Source organism: Nansenia antarctica (assembly GCF_963989245.1).
Source record: "Nansenia antarctica genome assembly, chromosome: 1".
Taxonomy (NCBI): Eukaryota; Metazoa; Chordata; class Actinopteri; order Argentiniformes; family Microstomatidae; genus Nansenia; species Nansenia antarctica.
The window spans coordinates 74,892,018-74,915,286 of record NC_137674.1 but is presented as its reverse complement, the minus strand read 5'-3'; the positions used below and the strand labels follow the sequence as shown (position 1 = coordinate 74,915,286).

Sequence of the window (23,269 nt, the reverse complement as noted above, 5' to 3'; positions counted from 1 at the left end):
CCTGAGCTTTTGTGCTGTCTGATTTGAGGACCTGTGGTAGAACTGCTGGTGGTTCAGATCGCCTACCTGGCTTGATGTATCTGAAATTCAAGAACAAGTCATTAGGCATCTTTTGTCATATAATTCAATCTTTAACAAAATGCCCTTACAAACAACAACACTCCAGATTCCTTAGATTATGATGTGTGACCTCACAAATAATGTGTAACTTGAATATTGGACAAATGCTAGTCTGACTTACACAAGTGTAATGTGAAACTTGAAGCCTCCAGTGCACATTTTACATTTTAATATTGGATTATATTGCATTAACATACAGTATATCAGAGCCATTTCAATCAAGTATTGCATGTGTCTGGCAGATAGTTGGTCTATAATATTTACCTCTGAACCTCTTCATTATCCAAATCACAGCTGTCCAGGGCATGGAGAGATCTCTCTGGGATTCTCAGGATGGGGTTGTGTGCTGTGGCAACATCACCTCTTCTGTATACAACAATTGCCATGGAATGTGTTGTATTTTTGCCATCCAGCGTCTCTTCATTCTGGTCAAAGTTGTCAATGGCTGCATCAATTATCCCATGTTCTGTGGTTCTTGTCAGTCCATTTGGAATGTAAACACCTTTGCTTCTCTGTAATTGATCTGCTGCTACTGATGTGAGACATTGACGCACTTCATCATACGACACACAATGACCCATCATGTGTAGCTTGTTGATAAGGGCCTTGCTGCCAAACTCATGATGGATCATAATCCCAAGTCCTAGTGTGAGAGGTGTACGTCTGCTGCAGCACTGTGCAATTAGATCATGGCAAAAGGTTATAACACTTGTGTTATTCTTCAGAGCTGGGTCCTCATCACAGGTCTGCACATTTTTAAATGCACCTGCATTGACACACCAGTTCACAAAATCATACAGAGTGTTTGGCACATATTCACTGCACTGGAGAAGGGAAAGCTTGTCACTGCTTATGTAGAATTGAGGCTCATGCTCAACCTTTTCCATAGTTTTCCTCAATATACCTGCATCCTGGTGGAGGATTTGAGTGTCAGTGAGGGTCTCTGTTCTCTGTGGAGGCATTGTCTCCCTGTCTTCTGTTATGTTTTCTCTGAGGAGAGAAGCTTCTCTCATTGCATGGCCAACAGTCATGGCACCAGAACAGATCAGATCAGATTTTCCAGGACGTTCAATGAAGATGAGTTTATCCCCATAATGCTGGTTCATCTTTTCTTTGAGTTTCCAGGATTTATACATTGTTGGTTCTGTAGCTGTACTCAGTTTTCCTTTATAGCTCTCAGTTACAGCACTCAGTGTTGTGACAGTCATATGCTTTGAAAAAACTGTCTTAGTTAATTCTTCAGTTAGCTCAATGAAAGCTCTTTCATGTTCATTTAACTTCTTTTCTGTTAAATGTTTGTTTCTAGCTGCTAGAATGTTCCTTTCTGAAAGATAGTGTCCTAGGCAACTTCTGTGATACTTTGCATCATAGGCAAAAAGATCTTCATAGGTCAGCATACGGTGATGTATTATTTCATCAAACCTCTCTGAGGCTGCATTGAGGACCTTTGGCCTTGTACTTTCACCTGTACCGGTACATATAGGGGTCAGGCCTTCTCTCTTTGTGACTTTCTGGCTGCAATTGAAACATTGGCTGCAAATGAAACACTGGCTACGGATGTCAAATCTAGTGTCTCTGGACAGTCTAAGTCTTTTACTTTGACACTGATCCTGGGGTGGTTCTTGATCACTGGTTGTAGGCGTATAGTTATGTGACCGACATGACCTGTGATATGAAACCTTGACCTTGAAGGACAGTATGTCATCTGAGTGGGGCGATAGTCTCTTATGAACTTCATTATCTCGTCCTTGAGCAACGTTCAGTATGGTTCTGAGTCCTTGTAAACTGGGATTCTTGACATTATTTTGATGTCCTTGTAGAGCTTTTTCACATAATAAGCAGACCTTTTCACCCTGTGTCTGTAAATATGGCTGGCTAGCTGTCTGCGTTGGCCTTGTTGGCTCCATTGTTACAGTGAACTCTGGTAAATATGGAAAACACACACACACACACGCACACACACACAATTAACTTATCCTAGCCTCTGTTAGCTAGCCTCTGTTAGCTAGCCTATGTTAGCTAGCCTCTGCTAGCCTCTGCCTAGATCAGAATGCCTGCACTATGGTTTAAAAGCTCACAAATCTAACAACATATTCAACAACATATTAATATCATAGTTGGACATATGTGTTACCTGTTATCTGTCATTAGATTGGTGATAATCTGAACAGAACTGTCAATCCACAGCCCCTCTCCCTCTGAGATGGAGAATGTTATGGCTGCTGCTGACCAGTTGGCTACAATGTTTTGAAACATGCAGCTGTCACTCAAACCAGAGTGGCAGAGAGTGTTCCACTGTCAAGCTTCAAAATTATTTCTATACTGTACTTTGAATTAAGGTTCCAGTTTTAATAACACCTGTACTATTTACACATATGTTTTAGAGGCTTGCAATTTAGAACGAATAAACTTTATTTTATTGGGTTACTCTTATTCTGACTATTTGGTGATGTAGTTCAGCCACCTGGTATTTCCCTCTCCAAATATGATGACCATCAGAGTGAGCATTCTTAACTTGTAGGCTATTATGCCACTTATCCCCCATTCAGAATTTGACTGTATCAGAGAAGAGGTAGGCCTATGTCTAAAGAAATCTAATTTGCAATAGAACTGTATGAGATATTTCCATACAACTACTGGTTATTGTTCAATAGCACCCTAGACAATTCAGTAATGATATATTTTTCAGGGATTTCTGTTTTTCTGATAAATGAGAGAAAAGTGATGGAGTCCTATGTTCCTGTCACCAAAAAGTACAATTTCCGTCTAAACTAAAGCTAAGTTTACAGGACTATAATTCAGTATTTATTTAGGTAAATAGTTGTCTGACTATTTGGTGATGTAGGACAACCACCTGGTTCATACCTCAGCAAATCTGAAGAGGAAAAGAGTGATCATTCTCAACGTATGGGCTTTTTTGTCACCTTCCCCATATTCGGCCTGGTCTAATTTGGCTCTTTTTCAGGGATTGGGGTAGCTCTAAAGAACAACCAAAAAAACATATTTTCCCCAAAAATAAAATTTGACAACAATCAATTTCATTAATGGGAGACCCTAAAGATAAGAAAAATCATTGTTGTCATTTGCTCTACCTCGGGTAGGGGTATCTTAAAATCTGAGGGCCCTTCCTGCTAGACTATTAGGAATGTTACACATTTGCTGAAATGGAAGTTGTTAAATAAAGTTTATTTGGAATGAATTGTTTCATCACTGAAAACAACACTGGCTTTTGAGATACATGCAGCACACTACCCTTTAGCTACAGTATCATGTCATTCTGGGTGGCAACATACCTGACAGTATCTTTACCATCCTGAACATGTCACCCTTCTGAACACAACCTAGGCATACAACTGGTTGCCAGTGCCATAGCTTCACTGGCATGAGTTGACCTGGCTAGGCCTGTTGAGACAGCTTAGACACAGTTCTCTACACTTTATATCCAACTCATTGTCCCGTACACATCACTATGTACTTTAGGTGTCCTTTCCAACTAAGTTAGGTATGCCCATTCATTTGGTGATTCCTTTGAGATTGCCAGAATTCAAGAAAATGCAATTACCGGTAGGTCAAAGTCAAGGTCAGATTACATTGAAATTACATGATTACATGAAACTTTGCTTCCATTTTTACACTATTGTTATGGTTAGTGTACATTACATTTACATTTACATTTTTGGCATTTAGCAGACGCCTTATTCCAAAGCGACGTACAATCAATACATTTGAATACTAAGCATGTCCATGAATCAGCAGTCCACCATTCGTTGCAGGAAGAGTACTCTAGCTCGGGCCCGGGGCCACTGATAGAAGGAAAAACCTTCTCCCTATTATCGCCTTCTACAAATTTTTATTTTTTATTTTTTATTTTTTCTGGAGAAACTGAGAAACAGTACAAGGGGGGCAATAGAAGTTATTAGGGACACAGTAGAGGGGAAAGCGGGTGTCTTTAGGAGACGTAGTGGTGAGGGTCAGAAGATGTCTCAGGAAGAGCAGTTAAGATGTAACCTGAACCTAGTGTAGAGGAGTAGTACACACTATGCAGACATAGGCAGGCAAAGGATGCAAAAAGGTGCTTAATTTCCAAAACAAAATTGTACACAGAACTCAAAGTACACACAACTAAAACTAACGACAAACCGACGAAAGACAAGGGAAGACATGAGGGGATATAAGGGAAGACATGAGGGGATATAAGGGAGGACATGAGGGGATATAAGGGAGGACACAAGGGGATATAAGGGAGGACATGAGGGGATATAAGGGAGGACATGAGGGGATATAAGGGAGGACACAAGGGGATATAAGGGAGGACATGAGGGGATATAAGGGAGGACACAAGGGGATATAAGGGAGGACATGAGGGGATATAAGGGAGGACATGAGGGGATATAAGGGAGGACACAAGGGGATATAAAGACAAGGGAAGACATAAGGGGATATAAGGGAAGACATGAGGGGAACAAAAGCACAGATCAGTGCACTTAAGTGCAACTTTGGCACACTTAAACCATCCAGTGCACCCTGTCTCACAGCGACAGCGGATTAATTCATGGCACGATTTTGAGGCTTCAGGGAGAGTGGTCCAGAGCGGCTGCCACCCAGTTCTTTCCTTTGTCCAGCCCCAGTCAGATGGCTCTGGCATCTCTGGATCCAGGACCAGTACCTGGTTCCAACAGTTGGCCTGGTAGCAAGTGCGCTTGAAGTGGGGTAGTGGTGGTCTAGTGGATAGTGAGTTGGACTTGTGATCGGAAGGTTGTGAGTTCAAATCCCGCCTGAAGCCACACCACTACTAGTGTGCCCTTGGGTAAGGCACTTAGCCCTCAGTTACTCCAGGGGGAATGTCCCTGTAATTCGTAATTGTAAGTCGCTTTGGATAAAAGCGTCTGCTAAATGGCAAAATTATTAAAATTATTAAGTGCTCTTTGAGGGCTTCCTGGGTTGGAGGAATGTTCTCTAAAGTTCTTGACTTCTGTATGAAGAGCTGTTTCCTGGCATCATTCACCTCCGTGCTCTCACTGGTTCGGTCATCAGCACCACAAATCGTTCTAGCAGTAACTTTGATTCTTCACTGACCTCACTTGGCATGCACAGGAGTTCATGGAAAGCATCATTGACCTCTGGGAAAGACTTCCAAGTCTCTCAGGCAGTCTTCTTTCCTCGGCCAGCGAATGCAGAGACAGTGTCACACCCAGTGAAATCGTGAAAGACTGTTAGAGTCTGGCACTGTGTAGGATTCATTGTGGCAACCATTTGGTGAACAGCTATGTATTGTAAGCTTGACCCGACACCAAAGGCAACCCACAGCTCATCAGGAGCTATTTTGCTGAATGAAGCCACAGCCAGTACCACCACATCAGTATTATCCTTTCTGCACAGCATCTGCCACATGCAGAAGTAGACGAGTGTCGCCCTCGTCTTGCGAACATGGGGCAAGGCAGGCTAAGCATGACTCAGCAGGAGAGCAGAAGACTCCAGTTCCATCTGTTGCATACAGTTCCTTGCCCTGTGCTAGAGGTAGATGAACAGCTTTGCGTGACAGGAAAGAAAACAACTCGGTTTTGTTCTCATTGCATCGAAGGAAGTCCTTCCAGTTCTTAGGCATCACAGTAGGAGGAGCCACCCTTTTCCTGCTGCCCTTTCCCCTCTTCTGTCTGGTCGAGGCTTTCAGGCTGGCAGGTAGGTATACATCCCAGACAAGTTTGACTTGAGTGTTTTTCTGAAGTTGAGCAGAGATGTATGGTGCAAACACTGTTTCTCCATACTCTTGAAATGTTCTTGATGTGCTAGGATTTAGCATTTGAACCACAGCTGCACCATCGAGAATTACTGCATCAGCCACAGGCACACTATTGTCTTCGAGCAGATCTGACTCCAGGCAGCGAAGTAGATCTGCTTTAACCCCAAAGTTTTCCTCCAGTTGACAGAGCTGGTGGGGCTGCCTGGTTTTCATGGGAGAAGAAATGTTGGATGTCTCCATCTCGTGTTTGACAGGAGATGTACAGCCTTGAAAAGAGACCACAGTCACTCTTCAGTACTGCAAGTTGTCCCTTGTCTTTTGACCTTATCTTGACAGGTGGCCTACTGAACAGTGGCAACTTGTTCTTTGGAAGTGTTTGAGTGACAGGTGTTATCCAATCAAAAATGTATTTACTACAACATTTCGGTACTATGACTCTTATTCTGAAACTTGCTTTGAAACCAGTAATAAAAAGACTAATAACAGACCTACACTAGTTTATCTAGCAGAATTATTGTGATCATAGCTAGCTAGCAAACTCATTCCCGGCTATAATCAAATTCAATGTCTTTGCATGTTACAGTTAGGAACTAAGGCTTTACTCAAGTGTACTAATATTGTCTGTTCATAGTAAGTCAGTTTACTTGTTATATTTACCTGTTGATATTTAGTCAGAAGTGCTCTCTGTCTCGTGCATACTGCACTATCACGGAGTGTACTGACTTCTACTCTACTGGCGTTAGCTACTGGTGCCCTAGAGGGCCATCTGCTGATAACGCTGTGCTTAGCAGGAATAAATAAAATAACCACACATCCCAGTAAATAATAACTAATAACTGAATAATGCAGGGCAATAAAAAAGTATTTTTTTCATTAATACAGAGTTCATAAATAAAAGAGAACAACTAATTGTGTTTTCTGAGGTAAAGTTTTACATAGACCTTGACCTAAATGCATTTTCTTGAATTCTGGCAAAATCTCAATCTCAAAAGTATCACCAAATGAATAGGCATCCTTAACTTAAGTGTTTTTCTACTCTGTTTGGTTCTAAAATTAAGCGTGTTTGAACATTAGACACAGGGCCTGGCGGCCATCTTGAATTTGACCTCTCCCGGGCCTCTGGGGTCAAATCTGACATCCCTCCACATCTGAAAATAAACCTGGTAGAAATGGTAGAAATGTCATGCTTTCTTCAAAAAGTGCACAATTCCTCATAATATGAGAGCTTAGCCGCTGTACTATAAGCGACTTACTTAGACAAATGTATTTAGTGAATAATCTTTCCAGTCGTCGCAAGAAATGTAATCTCTACTCGGGCCATTAGCAGTCATAATGCAAGAACAAGGAAGAATTAAGTTTTGTTTCGTTTTTTTTACAGTGGAGAAACTATACAGGAGGGTAGAGAGGTTTCAGGCAAGACAGTTCAGGTGTAGCCTGAAGAGATGGGGTCTTCAGTCCACGGCGGAAGATAGGGAGTGTCTCTGCAGTCCTGACAGCAGCAGGAAGCTCATTCCACCAGCGGGGAGCCAGTATAGTGAAGAGACATGACCGGGTAGTGCAACTGCTGCAGCCGCGTAGAGACGGTGGAGGTGTGGAGCCAGTCGGCCAGCAGAGGTGGAAGAGTGGAGTGAATAGGCTGACGTTTGAGGGGTGACCATGTCTCGCAGGTAGGCAGGGGCTGTTCTCTTTGCTACCCGGTAGGCAAGCACCAGGGTCTTGAATTTGATGCGAGCTGCTATCGGGAGCCAGTGAAGGGTAAGAAGGAGAAGGATGACATGGGAGAATCATCATTATGGGGTAGTGGTAGGGCATCATCATCATGGGTAGTGGTGTGTGTGTGTGTACGATGGTGTGTTTGTAGGTGTGTGTAACGTTCTAGAGTGCCACGGGTGACTTTATTCACAAAAAATGCATAAATAATGATGCTTCATTTTGGAGCCAATCAAAGTGTTGTTGCTAGGTAAATACCACATAAAACACTAGTTGGTGAGTTAAACTCACAGTCCCTTTGACTACAGAACACAGCAAATAGCACATCATATACAGTGCCTTCGGAAAGTATTCAGTCCCCTTCACATTTTCCACATTTTGTTTTGTTAAGGCCAATGCACACGGTGTGCGATTTTGTCGCACGACAACATTCAATTCTCAATTCACACCAATGAATGAATGAAAGTGAATGGAGAATCGAATGTTGTCATGCGACAATATCGCATCGCACGCCGTGTGCATTGTCTCATTGAGGTGCATTCAAAACAATGGAATCGAATTCGGCGGTGCGACAAAATCGCACGCCATGTGCATTGGGCTTTATAGCCTCAATTTAAAACGGAATAAATAAAAAATAATTTGCCATCAATCCACACAAAATAACCCGTGGTACAGAATGCAGTCCACGCAATCCCGCAGACATTGTGAAAAACATCGAGGCATTTTTCAGTACCTTTCCTTGCTAATCGAATTAGAATCTACCATCTATTTCTATGGTAACGCATTCTTTTTTTTTAAAGTGTTTAAAATACGTCATGCATCATTATTTTCAAAACTGTGTTGCTATGCAACCTTTCAATATAGAACATTAACAACAACCTGTGGATTGTTTAACCCGTCTAGAAGATAACACCATTCTTCCCCCTTTCCCAGATGCTGCTCAGTTCCACCCAGAGCAATAACCAGCTGTATGTGGCTGGGAAAGTCCTGCAGGGAGCATGGGTTCAGGTCAACCACAAGGTAAGACATTGGCTTCCTCCAAGAGAGTGAATTATCAAGAGATTAAATGTGACAACCGTTTACTGACATTGTCTCTCTTATGTATAGGATGAGGCACAGTTCATCCATGCCTATGTCTATACCTTGTTGGGTACCTGCGTGATCCCTCCAAACAGGTTGACATTGAGATGGAGCTGGCTGAACGTCAGGTTAGTTTGTGGAGCGTCTGTACTCTCTCCTGCAGTCCTGCCGTCCTGCCAGCGACATGGAACCAGAGGCTGAGAGATGCCTGCTGCAGCTGAAGGTACAGACAAGTTCTGATATTGTTACTGTTCCTTTCCTATAGCATTTAGCCTCCAATCTATAGTACAGTTTACATGAGTACTGTGAACTAGCAATAACTCAGAGCCTTCCCTCAGGGTGGGCTGATGATGCCTCTGGACGACTTGTTCGGTCAAGGAGGTTCCTTGGTACTTCAACCCAGTCTCTGGTCGTTGGAGTCTCCATCCTCCTGGCGCACCACCTCTAGCTCCTCATGGAGTCCTTCTGAGCCCTGCCCCCCCTCCCACACACGTCCATCCACACACTTGCTTTTAAGTAATAGGAATGTCATTTTAAATAATTGGAAGTATTTAAGGAATTGTATTCTTACTACAAATGTTGCACTTCCCCCTCCCCCCCTCTCTCTATCATTTTTAGGAATTCCACAGGGTCAGACCCCATCGGTCACCAAAAGGATGGGAAGTACTTCAGTGAAATTCAATAAGTATTCGAGTTAAAGTTTAAAAAATAACCTCACATGCCTTCTTATGTCCCCTCTCCCTCTCTCTCTCTCTCTGATATGAAGGACCACAGGAGTCTCACTGATTTGTGTCTTTGCCACTTTATTTTGATCCTAGATACACAAATAAATGAGTGATAGAGTAGGTCAAATGTATTTACTGTCTCTCTGTTTTCTTTTCTTTTGGTGATTTTAAAAGTGCTTTGTTTTTTTTTTATGTCCGTTTCAGAAGCGAATGATCAAAAGATACACAGACCTTGAACATATTCATACAAATCAGAAAAAACACAAAGGCAAATTCAGTTGTTAAAAGTATCTTTATTTTCTCTAAAATATTTTATATTTGACATTTGGCCTTCCAGCTGTGCTCCCCTATGCTCAGACAGCATTGACAGTGCTTCTGTAGAGAGAGGGTCGTCATTTCTCCTCAGATCCCTCCACTGTCCAACAAGTGCTCTGCAAGCCAGTCCCATGAGCCCCGGGAGTGCATCACCAAACCTTATGTACAGTAATTAGAGCCGGGCTTCTCCAGTCCAGAGGACTTACAGGGTAACACGTTCAGTTCATAACAGTAGCACTCCTGATTCAACTACTCATCTAAATCATCAAGCCCTTAGTTAGTCCAATCAGGTCAGTGCTGGGCTGGAACAAAAATGTGCAACCCTGAGGAGGCCCGGAGACCAGAGGTGAGAAATAGCTAGCCTAGAGTGATGATCTACTGACGAAAAAGGACAACTAACATTCACCCAACACACAGCTGTTGCTCCATATCACACACACTCAAATACGGCTCCCAGGTAAAGCTTTGGAAACAATGAACATGCCTGTCACTCATTCCTCTGGATGTAGCAAGCACGGTAGAAAGAGCCATAAGAGAAGTGACCGGGTACACTGAACACTGGGTCAAGCTTGATTCCCAATCGAAAGGCACAGAGGATTTCCAATATCCCTGTTTGAAACCATTTGCATAACTGAATAAATATATCTATGTGCTGTTTATCAATATCAATTTGTGCAAAATGAAAAGCGGTACAGCACATGTAGTGTCATACAATAACAGCACTGAGTGCACTGTTGGTGTGAATTAGTGGTAAACTAGCACAACGCAGATGGTTGTGCATTCATGTAATACAATCTATCTATAACTAGGGGATACAAATCATGACGTACCATCATTAGAAAATAGTAAGGTAAGTAAACCTAAAACATTCAAGCAAAAACAACAACACTGTACATTATTTCCCAAGATTATTTCCAACTTGTATTAATTAAAACAACCACAACCACCACCACTATCACACTACAGATTTGAAAGAGGGTCTATTTACAGTCGTGTTCTGTCAGGTAAAACTGAGTGAATGAGTGATGAAGGTCCACAGTAGGAACCAGGTCCTGTGCCTTCTGTGTACACAGCTCCACATCAAACACTGGAAAAATCCTTCCCACTAAAGCAAACCGACCAGGCGATTGTTCAGATCTCAAGTCCTTAGCAGCCTCAGTTTAGGCTCTGTGGGTGGACATTGTTAATAGGACAGGTATCCAGCCTGCCCAGTGGTCCTTAACCACCCACAGCCTCCCATTCTCTATATGTCCATCAACTGATGCCTTTCAATGCCAAAGCCATGACAGGATAAAAGATGATTGATTGCGTGTCCGTAACAGTCTCGGCTCCAGTCGTGAACACATTATCCAGTGCCAGTTCCCTGGTGGTTTTATTGCATTACATGATTGATGACCATTTCCTGGAAAAATGACTAAAAGAACATAGCCCTCTCTGTCTGTCTGTCTGTCTTTCACTACTCATTAATTTGGTTACTATTAATGTTAATAGATTTAATGCAGTACCTTACCAGAAGGTATCTCTAACAATAAAACTAACCTATATCAAATGATACAAATATAAGAAAATGTCTACCACAGATTTAACTCCTCATACCTCCTTTTCCCCCCTCCTAAAAGTGTCATAAGCGCTACATCAATGTCACTCAAAAATCATAACGCCAACATTCTATTAATGTACTAAAAGTAAAAAGTGAAATTGAAATCAATAATCGGCTACCTACAGAGAGAAACCCTAGCAAAACCCTGAAGAAATGTGCGATTTGAGCAAAGACGAATAATCTTGAGTAACAAAACGAAACAAAAACGGCCACATCACATTCAATCAAGTCAACCTGCCACCACACTTCACTCAGAGGCTGAGGCCAGGCCTTCGCTGGGGGGACCTCACAGTGTCTCGCTGGCCAGAGTTTCAGTGGAGAGCCAAATCTTTGCTCCGTTCAGGAACTTGCTGAGGGGGGTGCCCAGGATACTGCGGCGGCACAGGTTTCCCACGGGGGAGAAGGGGAAGGAGGAGCTGAGGTACTCTGGGGCCTTGGAGGGGGTGTGGGGGGAGCCGGCCTTAAAGTACATCTTGCTTTGGTCTGACGGGGGGCCGCTGGGGGTGGAGGCCGGAGTGTTGCCCGGGGTGGCCCCCTTGTACTGCCTCAGCTGGCTCTGCAGCATCGCGATCTCATCGGCGAGCTGGGAGACCTTGTGATAGGCCGTGACGGGGCCGCCCTGGGGGATGCGGGCCTCGGGGACCCAGCGGAGGAAGTAGAGCCTCCACAGGGCCAGGTGGGAGGGCAGGAGCTGGGGGAGGAGCAGGCCCTGCAGGTCCGCCGGCCTGGAGAACCAGTCCCTCAGGAAGCGCTCCGAGGGGCTCTCGATCACCTCCCTGAGCTGGGAGAACTCAGGCTTCAGCCGCAGTACCAGGGAGTTCCTCCGGGGGAGGGTGTCGTGGCCGTCCATCAGTCCGTTCAGCAGGGCGGAGGGCCTCCCTCGCAGCGTGGAGCTGTAGTTCCTCTGCTAGAGGGAGGAACACACACACAATATCAATTCACACATTCACTGTGAATAGTGTTGATCAAAAAGGTCAGGAAAGGAAAGGACATGTTGGTCTTCAAGTCAAGTCCCTTGTGATCCTAAAAAAAAAAAAAGAGCTCAAAATAAAAAATGAGCCGTCATTTACATCAACTCTTAAAGAACTAACCTCTCTTTCATCATGACATTTGTTTGCATCATCAGAGGGAGATAGAGAGAGAGAGAGAGTCAACTGACCTTGGTGCGTCTGAACGTCTTCACTGCACCGTTCTGCACACAGGTGGCGCCCTTGCCAACATACATGGGGTTGTTGAAGAGGGCCTGGTCTCTGAGGGTGAACTGCTGGGACCAGTCCCAGACGGGAGGGAAGCGCAGGGCCTTCTCCTCCCCCAGGGGGATGCTCTTACTCCTGGCAAAGTCCTGTGGAGGAGAGGCAGGCATACTGGATGTATTTATACCACACACACAAAGCTGCATCCAAGCTTGTGTGTGTGTGTGTGTGTGTAAATAAATGTGTGTGTTTGTGATGTGTGTGTGTGTGTGTGTGTGTGATGTGTGTGTGTCCTCACCATGCTGTGCTCAGCGCGTTGCTGGGGGCAGTTGAAGAGGAAGGTGCTGAATACGGGGACCCACATGCTGTCACTCAGCACCGTCAGGTACGTCTCTGTGAACTCAAACGCTGCTGGGTACTGGTTCATCATCTGCCACACGCAGTCCAGGAAGAGCAGGAACAGAGGAGACTGGAAAGAACGAACAGAGAGAGAGAGAGGGAGAGAGAGAGAGAGAGAGAGAGGGAGGGAGGGAGGGAGGGAGGGAGGGAGGGAGAGAGGGAGGGAGAGATAGATTAACAATTAACTGGGAACCAAAACAGTGTATGAGGGATTCACAGAAAACCCCATGGCTGGACGTGTGGAGTGCCTACCTCCTCTTTGTCGTTCTTCTTCAGGTGGTTGCACCTGTCCAGGAAGCGGTGGCCCGCCATCACCCACTCCTTCTGCACCAGGCTCTGGAAGCCCGTCAGGCTGCGGAAGTGAGGGTCCAACATCAGCTGAACCAGGGAGGACACCACGCAGCTCAGGTCCCTGTCCTCCTCCTCTGTACACCAGGGACACGCACCGTCAGAGAGACAGGCAGGCAGAGAGACAGGCGGGCAGAGAGACAGGCAGGCAGAGAGACAGGTAGGCAGAGAGACAGACAAGCAGAGAGACAGACAGCCAGAGAGACAGACAGCCAGAGAGACAGACAAGCAGAGAGACAGACAGCCAGAGAGACAGACAGGCAGAGAGACAGGCAGGCAGAGAGACAGACAGGCAGAGAGACAGACAGGCAGAGAGACAGGAAGGCAGAGAGACAGGCGGGCAGAGAGACAGGCAGACAGGAGAGACAGGCGGGCAGAGAGACAGGCAGGCAGAGAGACAGGCAGGCAGAGAGACAGGCAGGCAGAGACAGGCGGGCAGAGAGACAGGCAGGCAGAGAGACAGACAGGCAGAGAGACAGACAGGCAGAGAGACAGGCAGGCAGAGAGACAGGCAGGCAGAGAGACAGGCAGGCAGAGAGACAGGCAAGCAGAGAGACAGACAGGCAGACAGACAGGCAGGCAGAGAGGGGCGGCTGTGGTGCAGGAGGTAGAGCCGTCTTATGATCGCAAGGTTGGCGGATCGGCGGTTCGAACCCTGGCTGGCCACATGTGAAAGTGTCCTTGGGCAAGACACTGAACCCCAAATTGCTCCCAATGAGTGGGCCGGCACCTTGCATGGTAGCTTGCTGCTATTGGTGTGTGAATGTGTGTGTGAATGGGTGAATAAAAAAGCGCTTTGGAATAAGGTGCTATATATAAATATAAGTCAGTCCATTTACCATTTTATTTACCAGAGAGACAGGCAAGCAGAGAGACAGGCAGGCAGAGAGACAGACAGACAAGCAGAGAGACAGACAAGCAGAGAGAAAGACAGGCAGTGAGACAGACAAGCAGACAGGGAGACGGACAGAGAGACAGAGAGACAGGCAGGCAGAGAGACAGACAGGCAGAGAGGCAGACAGGGAGACAGGGAGACTATAAAACGAATAAAAGACAGTGGAATATCTTTCCATACCTTGCAGAATGACAGATGCATGTTTTCCTTCCAGCCAGTAGACTACCTCGGCTGCATGCTTCAGGAAGGCCCTGTAGCCAGGAGAGTGGGTGGACACTATTAACTTTACTGTACATACATACAAATATGCCTCATTTACTCATACAGCTCCTAAATCCAACAATCATCCCCACTGACCAAGATGTACGCACAACCAAAATGACAGTGCCTGCTCCATCGACAAACGCCTCTTCATTAAAAAAAGAAAGAAAAAGTGGTGTAAATATAAGGGTTAATATATACACAGCAGAGGGCAGAGAGGGATCCAGATGGAGCATTCCTCAAGTCCAGAACTTGTCTAAATTAGACCTGTGTGGGACAGTAGCGCTGCCAGGCCAGACCGGGGGCTGAGCCACACCAGTGGTGTCTAGATGTTTGTACATACCTGACATACTCCAGCCAGCGAGAGCCGTCCATGGACGACAGCCACTTCTCCTCAGACTCCTCAAAGGGCTCTGCACAGAAACAAAACAAGCCGCAAGAGATTTCAAACTCACAACACTTCACAGGGCCGTTCCAAAGAATGGCATTCGGTCAAATTAATTCCTCCAGCTTTGGATTGTACTAGATTTTCGAAGACTTACACGTTGTAAAGAAAAAAAAAACGAACTGTAAAAATTAAGTTGGATAGATTGATTGATTCCATCTCCTCTGATGGCAGGTGTGAAGTAACTCTGGGGGTAGTAACTGGGGGGTAGTGGTGGTCTAGTAGTAGTAGTAGTAGTAGTAGTAGTAGTAGTAGTAGTGGTGATCTGGGGGGTAGTGGTGGTCTAGGTAGTAACTGGGGGGTAGTGGTGGTCTAGGTAGTAACTGGGGGGTAGTGGTGGTCTAGGTAGTAACTGGGGGGTAGTGGTGGTCTAGTAGTAGTAGTAGTAGTAGTAGTAGTAGTAGTAGTAGTAGTGGTGATCTGGGGGGTAGTGGTGGTCTAGGTAGTAAATGGGCGGTAGTGGTGGTCTAGGTAGTAACTGGGGGGTAGTGGTGATCTAGTAGTAGTAGTACTGGTGATCTGGGGGGTAGTGGTGGTCTAGGTAGTAACTGGGGGGTAGTGGTGATCTAGTAGTAGTAGTAGTGGTGATCTGGGCGGTAGTGGTGGTCTAGGTAGTAACTGGGGGGTAGTGGTGGTCTAGTGGATAGTGAAGTTAGACTGGCGATCGGAGGGTGGTGAGTTCAAATCCCACCTGAAACACCACCACTAGTGTTGCCCTTGACCTTGAGTAAGGCACATAGCCCTCAGCTACTCCAGTACAGGGGGAATGTCTCTGTAATTCGTAATTGTAAGTCGCTTTTGGAAAACTCACCGATGACACATATCTGGCGCACTTTGACGAAGGCAGCCTGGATGTCCTGGATGTTGGGGAGGCTCTTGTCCAGGTCTGACCGGAGCACGTCGCTGCGCTGTGGGTGGCTCTTTGTAACGGCACTGCAGATCCTACCAGAGGAAGAGCAACAGGAGGCCTTTGAGGACTGCTTTTATGTTGGAGTTTGTTTGCTTCTCTTTGGTGCTGAGAACATGTCCAAATCTGGTTCCACTTTTGGCGACATGAGCTGCTCATCAGTTATGCCAAAACAATAAATCAGTGCCGACATACTAATGGGATATGTGACATACTAATGGATATGTGACATACTAATGGGATATGTGACATACTAATGGGATATGTGACATACTAATGGGATATGTGATGGAAAATTGAAAACACATGATTGAGGTAAACAATAACTGCATGAACACGTCAACAAAAATAAATCTTAACGATCGATTATATTCGTCATTTGTCATGCCTCAAATCATGCCTTAAATCAAAACGTTAATAAGGCAGGGAAGATAGCTCACAATAAATGTACTCTACAGCTAGACAGCCGATGTTCACTGAATGAGAGGATAAGGAGTGTTGTATTCTCTGGTGTTTCTGTACCTCTGGTCCAGCTTCCTCTGCTGCAGTGGGTCACTGATGCTGGCCATGCGCACCAGGGCACTCCCATTGGGGTGGTTCCAGCACCACAACTAGGGCGAAACACACACACACACACACACACACACACACACACACACACACACACACACACACACACACAGTCAGGCCTCAGCTGTCACACACAGCATCTTACTCTTCTTACACACACACACACACTCACACTCGCACTCACTCAAGCACGCTCTAATACACAGATACTCATCTAAAAAGCACTTAACCTGTCGAAATCATAAATATTTCACAGATACATTCTACCTAGGGAATACTGGAAACGGTGTAAAAGGCTTTTATTAATCTATAGTTGTTTTGTGTGTGTGTGCTAAAATCTAACAGGGACAAAACTGTTTGGGCACTCACAGGGATGCGGTGAGCAGTGAAGAAACATAAGTACTGCTTTAGGTCCTGATCAGCCAGGGACACCGGGACCACAAAGTACTCTGGAAGACTGGGGGGGGGGGGGGGGGGGGTGAGAGGAGGGGAGAGAGAGAGATAGAGAGAAATATGCATTACACCCATGAACTCCAGGGGCAAAAGGCTAACGTAATAAGTTATCAACAAATACATTAGATGCCGTGTGAACCACAGGCAATTGTGAATGTTGGCCCAAATGACCAAAGTTCTGAACCTCATTTCCCAGTAGTGTAAAGTGCAGCTGTCACATTTCCATGAATACAACTGAAAAAAATAAATCTACAGCATTTTAGGTTCCAGTGGAAGCTATTATGTAAGTGTAAAGTGCTATACAATTCTGCCCGAATGAGGATTATGTGGCTTTAATGAGCTATGTTAATCATAAACCAAAAAAATCAGTAAATCGGTAATAATCCATGATGTCATTTTGAAATGAGCTCTGACACAGCGTCCCGACCCCTCCTCTTAAACTACCAGTAACCTAGGTAACCCCACCTGGGTGAGACAGCATAGTAGGTAACCTAGGTAACCCCACCTGGGTGAGACAGCGTAGCCCTCGTTGATGGAGCACACCCTCCACTCCGCTGCGCCCGTCCTCTTGATCTCTCTGTCCCATTCGGACGGCCGGTCGAACAGGGGGGTCTGCAGCCCTCCTCCGGGGTCCACGCCGTTCACCCTCTCCCCTGGAGACACGGACCAGTGAGCACGGGCAGAACGGGCAGAACAGGCCCCCGCAAGACAGACGCACACACACTCAGGCCTCAGCTGTCACACGCAGCATCTCACTCTTCTTACGCGCACGCACACACACACACACTCTCTCACACTCTCACACACTAGGGCTGGGTATCGCCACTGATTTCCCAAAATGATTCGATTCCGATTCACAGCTCCCGATTCGATTCGATTCACGATTCGATTCGATTACGATTCGATTTAGTTACAATATCAATTGAAGAGAATATGAAGAGATTCTCAGAACTAATGCTATAAATGGTTCAAGGAACCCTATAACATGTAGCATTGTTAAACATATCAATGTTTACATTAAGAATTGACTCCAAAGCAGTTACATGAATGTACTTCTTATTGGAACATAAATGAACATCATTGACCAACATTTTGCTAAATCAGACACTACAAAAAGTGCTTTTTAACGTGCTTTACTGCAGCCAGTGTAAATAAAGGGGCTACAAACATAGCCTATCGGTAAACAAGACATCACATATCCCTCAGGACTGTCTCAAATAGCTTATTTGCATAATATATATATATATATATATGTTATATACAAAATAAAAATGTGCAAAACTCAAATGAAAATAGTGCAATAGATGAGGGTTTTTTGGGGAACAAAAAAACACATTGTAAACCATAATGTCCATGAAACTAAAGCCCTTCATTACTGCTTCCTCACTTTTTGGAGATTGGAAGATTTTATTCAGGAATAAACATCAATGATTATTAAAATACTGTAGTATACAGTAACAATAAGTTCGTGGAAACACCACAAATCTACGGAACCACTTATTGAGGCATCACCCTGACGTGAAACATGGAAAAGCGGATCCGAAACAAGCCTCGCTGATAAAGTGGCAAGTGATTGTCAGGTACGAGTCCATTGTTCTGGATGTCCAGCTGTCACACGCAGGGCTTAAAGTGGGAAAAAATCCTGTGCCTGAAACTTTTTCTTGGGGAGGGGGGGTCACAAACTGATTAAATCACTTAAGGCCAAACTGATTGCATCACTTATTAAGCCACTATCACTAAAACAATAGATCAATAGATCTCCATCAAGTAGAATACTGATGACTAGTGACCAGTCATGCATGAGGGCTGACGAGTTGGCGATGTTTACTTTCCTGCTGGCTAGGTGTTGTGTTGTTACTTTGGCCAGATCATCATCAAAAAATCGAACAAGGACATTGAGGATTTTGTCCATGTTAAGATTAGTAGCTTCGTCGATATTCATTGAAAACGTTGCTTTTTTGAGCTTCTCACACAGCCGTTTTTTAAATTCCGGGGCAAGGCCATGTTTTTAAATAGCTGGCGTGCTTATTGGAAACGGACAGCTTTGTCAGTGCACTTTTGTCTTCTGATAGCTTATTGCACAAATCGACGAGTGGCTGAGCCATTGTGAAAGACAGATCATGTTCAGCTATAAACGCGCACACTCAGATCTTTTGCTCGCAAACATGGTCGGTCATTGAAGATACCTGTCGCCGTCGCTCCCGGCAAGGTTGTTGTATGAGCAAGCGCTCGAACCGAAGCTTGGTGACCGGGATCTGAGGCATGTCGAGCAATAACCTTCTTCCCACTACTATACTATATACTATACTATATACAGTATATGTATATATAGCCACCCTGCGTTGGTGGCTATGTAGTAGATAGATTAGCTAGTAGTTAGCTGTGTGCTGTCAACCGTCGACAAGCTGACTAACTAGATTTTGTTGCGGTCGTGACAACACAGCCGGGCATTGCCCTTGTACAATGAATAACTATAGCATATTACCCTGTTTAATACATAATAATGTATAATAACTATAGCATATTACCCTGTAACTATAGCATATTTCCTTTTCTACTTACTAGGTGCGACCGTTGGTCTCCGCTGCTCTCAAATGAGTCTCGGGTCTTTCTGAGGTAAACGTTCTCAAGCGTCCTGGGTCGCGAGACCAGTTCTCTTCGGCGCCGATTGGCTAGAAGTCGTTGGTTGGCTTGAGCAATGTGATACCATTGGTAGGCGGAACTGTCTCTTTGCTGAAGATGACTCTTTAAATTACGATGTAAACAAATAGCATGTGATTTTCTTTTTTTTAATTGCTCAAAATTCCCCCGCGCCGGAAATCCGGCACCGTGCCGGAGAACTTTAAGCCCTGCACACGTTATGGCAACTCTCTGCTGGCTGAAGTGAAGTTGCGATGTCACGTTTCACCTGCGCGGACATGTCTGGGACTATCACTTCACTCAACTGTTTGCGTGTCGGTAACACGTAGCGTGGTTCTAGTACACTGACGAGGCTTCGAAAGCCAGCGTTTTCGACAAAGCTGTACGGGCGTATATCCTTGCAAATAAAATTTGCTACAGCCTCGGTAATTTGTTGGGCACGCGGAGAATTTTATTGTAATTTGCAACCAAACGTCTTTATCAGCGAGGCTTGTTTCGGATGTTTCACGTCAGGGTGATGCCTCAATAAGTGGTTCCGTAGGTTTGTGGTGTTTCCACAAAATGTAACTTCCACTGCGCACAGCTTGCATATGGCTTTGCTTTTGTCCTGCTCATCTCTATCGTCATAATTTGTACATGCAAAATGCACCCAGACATCTGCCTTTAAGCCTGGTGGTGACTTGAGTGTCCCTGACCTCTCGTTGCGTGAGATATGATAAATTCTTGTAGTGTGAGATCTGGCCACGAGATCTCGGTTGAAGCTGCAAGCAGGAAAATGCATGAAAGATCGATCTCAGGATTTATGAATCGATAATCGCTCATTCAATGAAGATCGATTCAGAATCGGGAAATCGATTTTTTTAATCTCACACTCTCTCACACACACACACACACACACAAACACACACACACACACACACACACACACACTGTAAATCACATAAAGCACGTTGCCTGTGGCATCTCACATGTCAGGACACGGGGATGGTATTGGTAGCTACCCCGGGCAAAGACGCAGGGCAAGACAAGATAGGGTGTGTCAGAATACAAGGCTTCTTCACCACCCAGGAGGACGAGGAGGCAGCGTTATAATAATACTATATACCTGAGGATCCGTAGTAGCGCTTCCCCACGTACTCGAACCCAAACAGCAGCTGGGGATCGGCGGGCTGGGAGTAGTGGGCGATGGCCAGGCAGACCTGCAAAGACAGGGTGGGGCCGCACACCCAGCACAACATGACTTCAAAAGGAAGGAACAGGTACAGACTAAAACGTACACAATCCAATCCCCAGGGGGAAAGCAAAGTCTACTGGAACCATTTAACCACACAATACCAGTCATTCATCACCATCATCAACAGACTGTGGTGTTTTATTGTGAGTACGTAGGGAAGGCCGGGCCTGGCCAGTGCGTGTTCCTGTTCACCTGTTTCCAGGCTTGTGTTTGATTCGTTTGGTGTTCTGGCTGTTCTTGGCAGGAGGCTACGGGGGCCTCCTTGGAAACATTCAATAACACTTCAAGCTGTGTCTTGGCTACGAGGGGACCACTACATTCGCTACAAAACCCCACTGTTTTAAAGTGCAGGATTTATTATTTAGCCAAGACGTTCTGAACAGCCGAAGCACTTACTCATCTTTTGTGCACCTTGGCAGGTCGATACACACTCTCTGGGAAGTGCAGTAAAACCATTGATTGTCAATCTTAACTTGACCCATGAATATAATGAATAACGTAACCACATGTGCTGTATTTCATTTCTAGTGCTTGAAGTGAGCGACTCAGACATTCATTCGTCCGTCCGTCTCCCATTTCTCATAAAAACACACATTTAAAATCAAAACAAAAGAAAAAAACATTTAGAAATACTGCGGCCATTAAATACTCATGTATTCATTCAAGTGTATCCTGGGTCAGGTTAACAAAGTAGCTCTGAGCTCTAAGACCTAAGTGTGGCAGGCTCTCATTTACCAGACGGCTAGGAAAGCAGAAAGCCTATTGCTCCTGGGACATGGCTGAGGCTAGCGTGTGGAGCTTTCTGTCAGTGGCAGCGTTACAGAATCACACACAATGCTGTTCTTTCAGTGGACGGGCTGCCACCAACACAGAGGACCCCGGGAACTCTTGTGGTCATGCGTGTGTATGTGCGTGTGTGTGTGTGTGTGTGTGTGTGTGTGTGTGTGTGTGTGTAATGCGTGTGTGTGCATGCGTCTGAGACGGACTGCTGCCTCCAACTGTGCAATTTCCTTCAATATAATAAGCTATTATAGACGGGCTCCATTCCATATGTCACAAAGAAAAACAAGGGGAGAGCCCTGGTTTAGCTCTACACAGTAATTACACTGGGTCCCATACAGAGGGACAGGGAGCCAGGGAGGCCAGTTAAACCCCACTCTTTACTATTCCCATCAAATCCTTACTGCAAAAACACCCATTCCGGCAAGGCTTACAATTGCCCTGTTCGACCGTAAACAGCAGACAGCTTCCAAAAACCCAGAGCTTGCTGTCATAACAGTGCACGAGACACAGCAAACCGTATTTTGTTATGGGTTATTCAACAGTGGTGGAGGTGGTGGTGTTGACATCACTGTTGATATAAAGAGGCGATATGAATAGTCAGGTGCTGTTGATGGGGAAAGTCGTAGCTCTATATCTTTCAGGTGAGTATAGAGGGGCTCCAAGTCGCCCAACCTGCCGTACATCCCCCCCCCCTCTATCTCTGATATAAATTGCTCTCATGTGGCCTTGCACCATCATGCCCTCCGGCTGGAGATCTAAGGCCTGGCTGTGTGCACAGGAGCGGCAGGCTGTCAGGGAGATCTCCTGCGGTCGCCCGGTCACGGCCATGCTGAGGGCTGAGGTGGAGGTGCTGAGAGCTCTTGCAGCCAGGCCTTCTCCTCCACACAACACAGATTATAAATTCACTTCCAGTCCCAGCCCACGCCCTGCCTGCTGCTGGCACAGAGCTCTGGAACGGAACCTGCCGTGCAACAGCATCTGTGTTTGTGGAGTGATCAGAATGTTGAGGGCTGAATGGACTTTTTGTTCCCTATGGGTTTTCTTTTTTTTCTTTTTTTTGTGGTGCCTTTTAAAGCTGCCTATCCGGTCTTTACATGTTCCCAAGGGCTGGCAGGTTCCTTCCAGAGTGACACTTTGCCTGTCTACACATACACCCGCCTCCCTCCCCCCCCTGCCCCCTCCTCCTCCCTAAACTCTCGTCAACCACCCACTCACCCGCTACTCTGCGACCACTCTCCTCCCTGCACACAGCCTCCTCACCAGCGTGAGCTAAACAGGCCCACAGGGCAGGTGGGGTTCACAACTCCAGGCAGTCACCAGGGCTGTTACTCTGTTGGCTGAGCTGCCGTAAGGAGGGAAGCCGTTCTTCCCTCTTACAACAACAAAAAACTAACAAAAACACGCACTGAGGTAAACAAAATCGTTAGCCAACGCACCTTAGCCCATAACTAACGGTCATTCCTCACATACCGGCACTCTGAAGCGGAGGTTTGGCTCCACTCTGAGGAAGGAGACATCTGTGACTAGAACCTACCGCTAGGAGAGATGAGTCACGAGTCATGATGTGGAATGTTCGTTTCACATTACGTTTTTGCCGTTGCCGGGACAACCGTAGCTGTTGTACAGCGCTACAAGCGAGTACGCGGACTGAGTCATCCTGTGTGAGGATCTACGCAATCTCCATGACTACATTGTCTGACTTTAGAAATACCAGCGAATGGGGAACAGAACCCTAGAAGGGCATGAGAATATCAAGTCCAAGAATGTTGTACAGCAACACTAGCTTGCAGGACAATGAGTTAGAAATGTCAGCAGAGGGTAGTAGAGAGAACCCTCTGCCCCCTTGGTGTT

The 23,269-nt window shown here is 45.6% G+C and overlaps 1 protein-coding gene across 1 annotated transcript in view; it reads right to left on the bottom strand.

The window, feature by feature from the left end:
• Positions 1–11,367: 11,367 nt before the first annotated feature.
• The window catches only part of mtmr10 (myotubularin related protein 10), a 28,416-nt gene continuing 16,514 nt past the window's right edge, over positions 11,368–23,269 (bottom strand). The window contains exons 6-16 of the mRNA XM_080550240.1: positions 20,507–20,600; positions 17,267–17,414; positions 16,678–16,765; positions 16,261–16,349; positions 15,643–15,773; positions 14,730–14,799; positions 14,306–14,376; positions 13,135–13,307; positions 12,782–12,913; positions 12,450–12,632; positions 11,368–12,194 (exon numbers count right to left, since the gene is read on the bottom strand). Coding sequence (XP_080406366.1) covers positions 11,577–12,194; positions 12,450–12,632; positions 12,782–12,913; positions 13,135–13,307; positions 14,306–14,376; positions 14,730–14,799; positions 15,643–15,773; positions 16,261–16,349; positions 16,678–16,765; positions 17,267–17,414; positions 20,507–20,600 — 1,797 coding nt within the window. The 3' untranslated portion in view covers positions 11,368–11,576. The remainder of the gene's footprint in view (positions 12,195–12,449; positions 12,633–12,781; positions 12,914–13,134; positions 13,308–14,305; positions 14,377–14,729; positions 14,800–15,642; positions 15,774–16,260; positions 16,350–16,677; positions 16,766–17,266; positions 17,415–20,506; positions 20,601–23,269) is intronic.